At 49.9% G+C, this 12,124-nt stretch overlaps 1 protein-coding gene across 1 annotated transcript in view; it reads left to right on the forward strand.

The window, feature by feature from the left end:
* The first annotated feature begins 1,061 nt into the window (after positions 1-1,061).
* The window catches only part of CCM2 (CCM2 scaffold protein), an 11,436-nt gene continuing 373 nt past the window's right edge, over positions 1,062-12,124 (forward strand). Inside the window, exons 1-5 of the mRNA XM_087917122.1 lie at positions 1,062-1,284; positions 5,645-5,818; positions 7,287-7,370; positions 8,271-8,454; positions 11,369-11,505. Coding sequence (XP_087773248.1) covers positions 1,255-1,284; positions 5,645-5,818; positions 7,287-7,370; positions 8,271-8,454; positions 11,369-11,505 — 609 coding nt within the window. The 5' untranslated portion in view covers positions 1,062-1,254. The remainder of the gene's footprint in view (positions 1,285-5,644; positions 5,819-7,286; positions 7,371-8,270; positions 8,455-11,368; positions 11,506-12,124) is intronic.

Raw genomic sequence — 12,124 nt, forward strand, 5'->3', positions numbered from 1 at the left:
GCGCTCAATGGGCTTCCAGCTTTTCCTCCCGCGCTCGCATTAGAACCAGTCCCGTCTATTGACCAATCACGGCTCGAAGGGGCGAGGCCAACACGCCCCGCCCCACCCCCAAGGAGCCTTATAGGGTTTTCCCCCCTCTCGTCCTCAGGCGCATGACTCAGGCGTCCAACCAAATCAACGATTGGAGAGGGCGGGTTCAAGAGAACCTTACCATTTCCGGGTTTCCTTGGCGCCCTCAATGAGCATGTAGTTTTTTTTTTTTTCCCCGCCTTGGAGGATTGAACCAGGCATCCAACCTGTCACGATCGGGATTCGGCCTCCAAGTGGTGGGACCAAGAGGGGGAGGACGGACTTATTACTTCCGGTCTGAAGTTGCACTTCATAGAGAACAGACAAGATAATAATAAAATAACCGAAAACAACAAGAGTAAAAATAACAGTAGCAACACAACAATAATTTTAGCAAAGTCATTTTCCTTATTATATTATTTGCTATAACTCTAAATATTAATGTCCTCTGAGGAGCTACTATAGATTTAATTCCTGTTGTTGAATAAAGAGGTCTATGCCACCGGATGTTTTCTAAAATTTCATAGATCTATCGTCGGTTGAATGTTATGCTACCCGGAATCTTTCTATTAATTCATAGATCTATGTATCGGATAAATATTTATAGTCTTGGAACTTTTCTATTGTTTCATAGCTCTATGTGTTCGGATGCATCATGTTAGCTCAGAAATTCTGGGAGTTGAAGTCCACAAGTCTTAAACTTGCCAAGTTTGAAGATCCTTGAATTCTCCTTTAATAATGTTTATACTATTCCGGAACCTTTCTATTATTTCATAGATCTATATCTTTAGAATATATTTCTATACTACACCGGAACCTTTCTCTTATTTTCATCGGTCTATTTTCGCCTGGTCGTGATTAAGTCTTCCGTTCATGCTCCTCGGGGCGTCCGACCAAGCCGGTTCCGCCTTCCTCTCGTCTCCTCCGGGGAGGACTGACGTCAGTCCTCCCCATGCCGAATGTGAAGGAGAGAGAAGGGAAGGGAAGGGGCGCGCGGGGCACGCCGGGAAACGCCGCCGACGCCCAAGATGGCGGTAGGATTGAAAAGTTGGAGCCGGAGCGGCGGCGGAGCTTTCTCGCTCTCGGCTTGAAGCCTCTGGGGATCCCCCCAAAGGCGGCGATGGCGGGGCAGTGAAAGCCGAGGGGAGCCCGGCGGGGAAGATGCCTCCGGGCCCCACCTGAGACATGGAGGAGGAAGGCAAGAGGGGCAAAAAGGTGAGAGGGGCGTGGCTTCTGGGCGAAGGGGAGGGGCTTGTTCATGGGGGAGGGGCTTATTTGTCGGGAGTGGAGGGGGAAGAACACCCCCCCCCGAAGGCGGTGTCTTCGGACTACAGAGCCCATCTTTCAAAAGGGCGATCCACTCGACTAGAGAGTCTGTCGTCAATGGCTTTGGACTACAGAGCCCATCTTCCCAAATTGTGATCCTCTAGCTAGAGAGCCTATTCTCAAAGACTTTGGACTACAGAGCCCATCTTCCAAAAGGGCGATCCACGAGACTAGAATGGCTTTGGACTATGGAGCCCATCCTCCCAAATGGTGATCCGCTAGGTAGAGAGTCTATCCACAACGACTTCGGACAACAGAGCCCATCCGCCCAAATTGTGATTGAGTCAATCCTCACTGGCTTTGGACTACAGAGCCCATCACCCCAAATGGTGATCCACTAGAGAGTTCTCTTTCTTTCTCACTCCCTCACTCTCTCCTTCTGTTTCTTTATTTCTCTCTCCCCCTTGTTGTCTCATTCGTTCTTTTTGTCTCTTTCCCTCTTTATCTCTGTTTTTCTCCCTCATTCTTTCATTCTCTCTCCCTGTTTCTCTCATTCTGTTTCTTTGACTTTCTCTCTCTCTCTCTTTCTCCCTCTCTCTTCCTCTTTTTCTTTCTTTCTTCTGCTGTCTCATTCTCTTCTCTGTCTCTCTCATTCTCATTCTGCGCCCCCCCCCCTCTTCTGCTGGCCTCCGGGTAGGGTTTATTTTGGGAGTGGGCTCTGCTTTGTGCCGCAGGGGCTTGGCTCCCACTTCTGTGGCCAATCGAGACCATCGTTAAGTGAACCTTACCCTGCTTTACGACTTTTCCTCCCACACGGGTTCGGCAAATCCATGCCACTGTTAAAGTTAGTAAGTGAATCAAGCTCTTCCTCCATGGACTTTGCCCTTCAGAAGGTCGCAGAAAAAGAGATTGCGGGATGTTGCAACCGTTGTAACTTTGAGTCGGTTGCCGGGCATTGGACGTTGATTGACATGATGCTGGTACGGTCATTTTTGGGAAGCATCTGTTGTGGTTGGAAAGTCTAGAATATGTTTATTTCTATTATTTTGAGAAATAACTCAGAACTAGACCGATCTCAACCTCAGAAAATCTAAAATATTGTAGTGTCTTCTTTCAAAAACTAGAAGAGAAAGAAGAGAAAGAGATGGATGGATCAATATAGATTAGAGCTAGATAGATAGAGATGGATAGATAGAGATGCATGGATTAGTGATAGATTAAATAGATGTGGATTAGAGAGATAGATTGATTATAGATTAGAGATAGCTCTATAGAGAGAGATAGGTATAGATTAGAGATGGCTAGATTAGAGATAGATTAGATAGATGATAGATCTAGATTAGAGAGACATAGGTAGGTGTAGATTTTATAGATGGCTGGCTGGCTGGATAGAGGAATATGGATAGATATGGATATATAGGTTAGGGATAGAAACGATAGATGAATGGATAGATATAGACAGGCAGGCAGATAGCTTCTTCAAGCTTCCTGTCAGTCTATTGTGGTGGACCCACAAATAAAGCAACACATTTGCCTTTCCTAGGACATTTTGACGCTCGGCTTATTCGAAGTGAAAATTTGCAAAGGGGATCCTGGCAATGTTTTTTAATATATGTATGACAGTGATCGGGGAGGAATTGCGCAAAACTTCAAATTTTGCCCCCAAAATATTCACTAAAATAAAAAGTTCACACCCACCCCTAAAATTCCCCCAAATTCAAATTTACTCCCCCCAAATTCCCCCAAAATACAAAATTCACCAACAAGACAAATTCACCAAAATTCAACATTCACCCCTACACACACACACACACACACACACACACACACACACAAATGTTTCTCAACATAAATCAGATTTACAGATTCGGACAGGATCTTGTAGGTCATCTGATCCCAGAAACTTCTCCGGATAGAATTTGTCTTTCAATTTGGCCTTGATTTTCAAATGAGCCCCTGGGACACTTCCCGATTGCCGAGCCCTCATTCATTTTTTTTATTTTTGGATTTTCATTTTTCGGTCAAGCGTCCCTTGCGGCATTGAAGTTGTCCTTTGCGACGTTGGGGGTTGTGTAGGTTTTTTTTGTGTTGGCCTGTGGATCACAAATAACTGGATTTTCAACGAAGAAGACAGAATATATATAATTTCCAATGTTTTAGCTCACTGTCCTTTCTGTTCCAGGGAATCCTCGAATTAATGACCGCAGTGGAGCCTGACATTTCTGTGGCTAAAGGAGGCATCGTTTTGATAACCTCCTCTCCTCTGCCTTCTCCTTCTTCCTCTTTGTCTATTTCCTCCTCCTCCTCCTCCTCCTCCTCCTCCTCCTCCTCCTCCTCCTCCTCCTCTCCATAAACCCCACTTCCTTCTAGCACTGATGCCATTCCTTAGTTGGGTTATGAAACATCTGCAAGGAAACCCCCAAGAGAGCACCAAGGATCCCCCTCCCAGTCCTTCCTCCTCCTCCTCTTCTTTCTTTCTCTCCTTTTTCTTTTCTTCTGTTTCCTTCTTCCTTTCCTTTCCTTTCTTCTTTTCCCCTCTCTCCCCTTCTCCTTCTCTCCCTCTCCTCTCCTCCTCCCTGCAAACTCCTTCCCTTCTAGCATTGATGACGTTCCCCAGTTGGGTCATGAGACGTTTGCAAGAAAACCACAGCTCAGAGAGCACCAAGGACCCCACAGTCCGTCCATCCGTCCCCCCCCTCCTCCTCCTCCTCCTCTCTTTGAACCCCTGCCTTCTATATGCGAATGCAACCTCTGTCTGTGGAAGCGTTGAACGTCATTCGAAGTTGCCATTCTCCTTGAGGAAGTCCGCCTGCTCTTGGTGCCTCTTCAGGCCAGGAGATTATGTGGCCTTCAGGCGTTGTAAAGTGGGGCTGAGCCTCTTTCCCTCCCTCCCTCCGCCTGGAGAAATTTAAAATCTTTGCTTGAAAACCTTTCTTCGTTCTGCATGTCCGTTGGTCTCTGGACCGTAGACAGTGTCTTTTAAAAAAAATTAAACGTGGGATGGACAGACAGCCATTCAGCTGACCTCTTCTTGTCTTCAAGCGAGGAATTCTTGCTTGTCTTTTTCTTGATGTGTCGAAGTTTCCAAATTTGGCTGCGCCTCTCCCAAAATAACAGGTAACCCTCATCTTACGACTGCAATGGAGCCCCTCCCCCGACTTCAACTCCCAGAATCCCCAGCCAGCATTTCCTGGACTTCAACTCCCAGAATCCCCCAGCCAGCTCAGATGGCCTTCCCCCTGAGTTTGACTTTGCTTCTCTAAATGTTGCAAAAGAGGATCCACTTGACCTTGAGACGCTGTGACCATCATAAATACGAGTCAGTCGCCAAGTGTCCCATTACATTTTTAACTTTCCTACAAGTAAAATCCACAGGGAAATACAGATTCGCTTCACAACCATGTCAGCTAACTTAACAACTGCAGGGATTCTCTTTTAAGAACCATGGCCAAAAAAGGAGTAAAAAGCGCCCAAGCTCACTTAATGAATGTCTTACTTAGTGACTTCAATGTTGGGCTCAGTTGACTCGTAAGTTGAAGACTCACCGTGTTGTTGACCTTTCCACACACCTCTTGATTATTTCTCTTTCCCCGTTGGAAATTAAAACGATCTCGTGGCTTGGCTGAAGTCTACGCAATTCGTTCGATGTCTGCTCTGAGTGTGTTGGTGTGTGTTGTGTTGGATGGAGTGTTGTTAAAACAGTGGCATGCCTGCAAGTGTTGCATAAACACCTTCCTTCAGAAACAATTTTGAACATGTCGGGATTCTCGTTCTGTCACGTTTAAATCCGTGGTCAGTCCCTGTGATCTTGGTGAGACATTTGTCCTCTCCTTTGGACCCCCGTACGATACACGGGTTTTGCAAACGTTTGAGCCCCCCAACCCTCCCCCAAAAGGTGAGCTGGTCACGCCTCTCCAGCTGCGGGTGTATTTGGGGATATATATATATATATATATTTTGCTTGTTGACAGCTGGTAGTTACGCTCACCAGCTTCATCCGTCGAAGGAAGTTGTGGTTTGTCTGCATCCGGCTCTCACAGTTGTCAGTCAGCCCTTTCGGCAAATGCACAACTTTTATCTGGCTGTCGAAGGTCCCTCTCGGGTGCGACAGCCAACGGCGGACATTTTTAGGTAGTTCCACTATTTGAAGGATAACGATGGAAAGCGAGGTAAGGACTCGGGATTGTCCCGTCGTCTCGCACGAACATCTCCCTGACCCGTCTTCCCCCAATTCTGTTCGAAACCCCGCATTCTTGATTTCCTCAAACATCGGCAACCCTCTCTTCCCCCCACTTTCTTTATTCGGCAGCCTGGGATTGTGTCCCCCTTCAAGAGGGTCTTCCTGAAAGGGGAGAAGGGGCGGGACAAGAAAGCCCAGGAGAAAGTCACCGAGCGGCGGGCGCTGCACACGGTCCCGTTGGCCTTACCGGATCGCTTTGAGCCGGACGTCCTGTTGAATGACTACATCGAGAAGGAAGTGAAGGTAAGGAAGCCCTCCCCTTGAGCGAAGGACTTTGGAAGGGGTTTGCAGGGTGTGGAAGGGACCTTGGAGGTCTTCTAGTCTGACTCCCTGTTGAAGCAGGAGATCCTTCTCTCCCTATTCCTTCTTGTCCTTTCTCCCCTCTTCCTCCCTTCTCCCCCGCTTCCTCTTCGTTCCTTATCCCTTCTTCTCCTTTTTCCTTCTCCCTTCTCCTCCTCCTTCTCCCTTCTCCCCTCTCCTTCTCCTTTTTCCTTCTCCCTTCTCCTCCTCCTCTTTTTCCCTTCTCCCTTCTCCTCCTCCTGCTCCTTTTTCCTTCTCCCTTCTCCTCCTCCTTCTCCCTTCTCCCCTCTCCTTCTCCTTTTTCCTTCTCCCTTCTCCTCCTCCTCTTTTTCCCTTCTCCCTTCTCCTCCTCCTGCTCCTTTTTCCTTCTCCCTTCTCCTCTCCCTTCTCCCCTCTCCTCCTCCTCCTTTTCCCTTCTCTTCCTCCTTCTCCCTTCTCCTTCTCCTCCCTTTTCCTTTCTCCCTTCTTCTCCTCCTCCTCCTCCGTTCTCCTTCTCCTCCTTTTTCCTTCTCCCTTCTCCTCTCCCTTTTCCCCTCTCCTCCTCCTTCTCCCTTCTCCTCCTCCATTCTTTTCCTCCTCCTCCTCTTTTTTCATCTTCCTCTTCTTTCCCCTTTTCCTCCTCCTCCTTTTCCCTTCTCTTCCTCCTTCTCCCTTCTCCTCCTTCTCCTCTCCCTTCTCCCCTCTCCTCTTCCTCCTTTTCCCTTCTCCTCCTCCCTTCTTTTCCTCCTCCTCCTCCTCTTTTTCATCTTTCTCTTCTTTCCCCTTTTCCTCCTCCTTCCTTTCCCTTCTCCTCTTCAGTCAGAAGTGACCTCTTGGAGATCATCTAATCCAACCCTCCGGCTCCAACCCAGTGACCCCATCCAGAAGGTCGAGCCGCATGACCATTGGGGGGAGGGCTGCCAGGTGGACCAAACAGATAGTCCTTGAATTATGACCATGGGGGGGAGGAGAGGGTGGAAGGGAGTAGAACATTTGCAAAGGTGCGGTTCGAACCCAGGAACGCCCCCCACACCCCCACCCATACAGGTCGTCCCGTATCACAAAACCGCAAAATTTCCGTTGCTAAGTGAGACAACGCAAGTGTGCAGTTGTCTATTTTATGACTCCCTTTTGCCGCCATCATTGCCGGGAATCCCTGAGGCAGTTCAGTCAATCACCTGGTCGTTAAGTGAATCCAGACTCCTCCCTCATCGGCTCGTCGGAAGGTTGGAACAGGGATTGCGTAACACTCCGCGCCTCCTTCCCGGGAACGCTGCAACCGCCGTAAAATACGAGTCAGTCTGAATTCGGATCAACTGGCATAAGTCTCTTTCCCCCTCCCCCCACCGGGCCATTTTCGTAACAGCGAACGGTCGCTAAGCAAATCATTTTTCTCTTCCGCTGTCATCTTTTTTGTTTTTGCTTTTTTCAGTATTTGGGCCAAATAACGTCAGTTCCCGGATATCTGAATCCCTCCAGCCGCACCGAGATCCTCCATTTAATCGACACCGCAAAGGTAGGTAAGCCTTTTTGGCCCTGTACGTCCTCAATTTATGACCGTTCCGACTTACGACAGCGCTGGGGAAAAAAAACACACTCCAAATTAGGAGCATTTTTCACACTTACGGCTGGTGTTTCACAGTCTTACGACTGTCGTGGGGGTTTCTCCCGCAGTGAGAGGGATTCCCAATTCGGAGGCTTGGCAAATGATTCGTTTTTACGACAGTAATGGGGTGGGTGGGGGTGTGTCACGAGATCCCCTTCGGACAACGCCCCTGTGGCTGAGTGAACCGTGGCAGTGCTTCACTTAATGACCGTGTGACTCTTTGAACCGCTGCCACGATTCACTTAACGCCCATGTAACTGAGCCGCAGCAGCGCTTCACTTAACGATGGTTTGCTTAATTAAACCGCTGCCATGATTCACTTAATGCCCGTGTGACTCATACCGCTGCCAATAATTCACTTAACGAAAGTGTGACTCCTTAAAATGCAGCAGTGATTCATTTAACGACCATGTGACTGAACTGCTACAGTGATTCACTTAATGATGATGTGACTGATTCACTTAATGGTGTGACCGATTGAACCACTGTTGTGATTCACTTAACGACTGTGTGACTAAACAGATGCAGCAATTCACTTAACGCCAATAAACTTCACGAAAGGGAGCAAAGCCCCCACCCCCAAATGTCTGCCACAGAGATTCCTGGCTGCCTTGCGGTCGTAAGTCGAGGACTATCCTTGTGTTGTCAGTGAAACTATCAAGACATATTTCTGGTTTGATCGTCCCAAGGATTCATTTAACGCCAATCAAAACCCCTTCCTTCCTTCCTTCCTTCCTTCCTTCCTTCCCTCCATCCTTCCCTCCTTCCCTCCTTCCTTCCTTCCTTCCTTTGTCTCCTCTCCTCCCACAGCGGGCTCACCAGCTTCCCGGCCAGCTGACTCATGAGCACGACGCCGTGGTCAGTGTCTCGGCTTACAACGTCAAGCTGCTGTGGCGCGACGGCGAGGACCTCATCCTCCGGGTGCCCATCCACGACATCGCCTCCGTCTCGTACATCCGGGACGATTCCTCCCATCTGGTGGTGTTGAAAACAGGTAAGTGGGTGCGGGGGGGGGGAAAGGGATGGACGGCGAGTCCTCGGCTTTACGACCGCCATAAAGGGGAGGGGGCGGGGGGTGTACTTTTCCGCAGCTGAGTGGATTGCTTCAGGAGCTTTCTCACACACACACACACACACACACACACATCATTAAGTGAATCCCCACGGGCCGGAAACTGGGAGCAGAACAACACCCTTTTGCCTCTTGTCTCGCTTTGCGACATAAATCTTCATTAAGTCGAGGACTCCCCAGATCCGAGACGCTTTGCAGGCCGACAGTGTCTTTAACGGGGGCGAGATTGGCTTCTGTTACCTTCTTTTTTTTCCTGGTTAAGTGAACCGTGACCGTCGTTAAGCAAATCACTGTCATTAAAGTGAGCCACGTGGTTGTTAAGCGAATCCATCGGCTCGGCTCGGCAGAGGGCCATTTAGGGAAGGTTGCTCCTTGGAGAATCGGGTGACCCGGGGAATGCTACAACCGATAGTCTCTCTGCCCCACCCACTTAAGCTTCACTTAGTGACGGTTCAGAGTTAAAACGGGAGAAAAGAGACTTGGGACGGGTCCTCCGTTTCCCCCCCCCCCATAATTAACGGACGTTCCGGTGATCGAAATGGGGAGACTTCCTGACCGACTCATTCTTTACGGCAGTCCTCTTTTCGCGACAAGTCAATTGAGGAAGCCCACTTGGTTAGCGACCGGGTCTCTCCACAACGGCCGCGGCAATCGACTTCCCAGCAGGTGGCCAGAACGGACGGAAAAACGGGAGGGGGAGCAACCTTTGCACATGTCTTGCTTAGCGATGGAAGTGGAGGAGGGGCTCCATTGCGGTCGTAAAGTCGAGGACCCCTGTCAGATGTCGTCTCCGTGGCTAGGTCCCCCCCCCAAACGGTCGCTCAAAGCCCGCCCCACCCCGCTTTGTGACCTTCGCGCCACGGCAAAGTGAATCCATGCCATCGTTAAGCCGATCGCCAGTCATTAAGTGAAGCGAGCTCTTCCCCTTCTGATTTGGCCTGTTGGGAGTGGCTAATTCGGATCCCGTGATCAGGGGCATACTTTCCCCGGGACCCCTGAATTTTGATGATAGGGACATATGTGACCGTCGTAAGTGTGAGGATCCGCTGTCAACCCCCCCTCCCCCTTTTTGTCCCCCAACATTGTCGGTCCTGAAAAGAACGGTCATAAGTCGAGGATGTTGTGTCTAAGCATCTGAAAGGGTGGGGGCCAAACCAATAGGCTGGTGGGGGCGGTGGCTTCGTTCTCTCGGAGACGTCTTTTTACCCAACTAGGCAATATCATCAGGGTTCGGACGGGGAGGACTGTGAAATCCAGGGTGCTCCTTGAGCTGGGGGGGGGCGGTTGGTAGACGTCTCATGACCCAACTAGGGAACGTCATCCCTGCGGGAAAGGATTGTATATAAAGAGAGAGCAAACTCCACACTCCCTTTTAGCACGGATGACGTTACCTGGTTGGGTCACGAGGTGTCTGCAAGGAAATCCCCAGCTCAGAATAACCAAGGACCTCACAGTCCCTCCTCCTCCCTTCCTTCCTTCCTTCCTTTCTTCCTTCCTTCCTTCCTTCCTTTCTTTTTTTCATTCCTTTTTCTTTCTTTTTTTTCTTTCTTCTCTATCTTCCTTCCTTCCTTCCTTCCTTCCTTCCTTTCTTTTTTTCATTCCTTTTTCTTTCTTTTTTTTCTTTCTTCTCTATCTTTTTCCTTCCTTCCTTCCTTCCTTCCTTCCTTTCTTTTTCATTCCTTTTTCTTTCTTTTTTTCTTTCTTCTCTATCTTTTTTCTTCCTTCCTTCCTTCCTTCCTTCCTTCCTTCCTTTCCTTTTTCTTTTCCTCTTTTCTTCTCCCCCCTCTCTCTCCCTCTCTCCCTGTATCTCCCTCCCTTCCTCTCTCCCTCCCTCTCTCTCTCTCCCACCCTCTCTCTCCCCCTCTCCCTCCTCTCTCCCTCCCCTCTCTCTCTCTCCCACCCTCTCCCTCCCCTCCCTTTCCCTCCCTCTCTCTCCCTGTCAGCTGGTGCTGCATCCAGAATCCAAGAAGGAAATACTTAGACTCTTTTAATCAGAGAAGAGATATCTTTTATTGGAAATCCAGGGGTAGCAACAAAGGAATTGTGAAACTGAGAAAACGGGCGCGTAAATCCCGTATACAAAGGGACGGCAAGGTTCCCACCATAATAGTTGAAATGGTTCTTCCAATGGAGAGTTGTGAGTGTCGTCCTGAGGGCCTCTCCAGGTGGGGATGAGGCTTCTGTCCCGTGACCTTGGCGTGCTTAGATAAGGTTTGCAGCTGCGCGTAGCCTAGAAGAGAAAGCCGAGCAAGGATGTATCCCCCCAGTTAATACTGTTCTGTTTGTAAGACCCCCAGCGCACCTCCCATAATCCTCCCCCGTCCACCCCCGTTACTTATGGCAGCCGAAAGATGCAAAGCAAAGGGAGGAAATCTTGAAGCCTGACACTCCCTCCCCCTCCCTCCCTTTCCCTCCCTCTCTCTCTCCCTCCCTCCCTCCCTCCCACCCTCTCTGTCCCTCCCCTCCCTCTCCCTCCCTCCCCCTCCCTCCATCTCTCTTCCTTCCTCTCTCTCCCTCCCTCCCTGTCTTTCCTTTCACTCCTTCTCCCTCCCTTTCTCTCCCTCCTGCTATCTCTCTCCCTTCCTCTCTCCCCCTCTCTCTTTCCCTCCCCTCTCTTTCCCTCTCCCTTCCTCCCTCCCTCTCTCTCTTTCCTTTCACTCCCGCTCCCTCCCTCCCTCCTTCTCCATCCCTCCCTCCCTCTCTCTCTCCAAACCTGCCTCCCTTCTAGCACTGATGTGGTTCCCTGGCTGGGTCTCGAAACGTCTTACTCCAAGGAGGAAGGTGGGGGGGGCGTTGCACCTCCACCCACAGCCTGTGTTTTTTCTTCCCCCCTCAGCTCAGGACCCCGGCATCTCCCCCAGCCAAAGCCTTTGCGCCGAAAGCACCAAAGTGCTGACCTCCGGCTCTCTTTCGGAGAGCGGCGTGGTGCCCGTCGAAGCCTGCTGCCTGGTCATCCTCGCCACGGACAATAAGGTGAGATCCGGGGCCCTCCACGGGTTTTTGTTGGGGTCCTCCTGCCGGAATGCTCCTCCTTCTGCCTTCCATATTTTGAATTTATTTCATTATCTAAAACGATACGTTTCCCTGCCCTCTTATTGTCACAGGGCTTCCCGCATCTGGGTTTTATGACTGGGACTAGAACTCACGGTCACCTGGTGATTGGCCCAAAGTCACCCAGCTTACTTTCATGCCTAAGGTGGGACTAGAACTCACCGTCACCTGGTGATTGGCCCATTCATCCATCTTGTTTCATGCCTAAGGCGGGACTAGAACTCACCATCACCTGGTGATTGGCCCAAAGTCACCCAACCGACTTTTATGCCTAAGGCGGGACTAGAACTCACTGTCACCTGGTGATTGGCCCAAAGTCACCCAACTGACTTTCATGCCTAAGGCGGGACTAGAACTCCCCGTCTCCTGATGATTGGCCCAAAGTCACCCAGCCGGCTTTCATGCCCAAGGCGGGACTGGAACTCCCTGTCTCCTGGGGACTGGCTCTGCACCATCCCCACGCTCTCTCCCAAACTGGTTACTTCCATTTCCCAAGATCCTGGTTTGTCTTATGTTGTCCATGAGAAAAACATAACTGAGT

This window comes from Pseudonaja textilis, chromosome Z, assembly GCF_049901715.1.
Source record: "Pseudonaja textilis isolate UNSWEBS1 chromosome Z, rPseTex1.2, whole genome shotgun sequence".
NCBI classification, from domain to species: domain Eukaryota; kingdom Metazoa; phylum Chordata; class Lepidosauria; order Squamata; family Elapidae; genus Pseudonaja; species Pseudonaja textilis.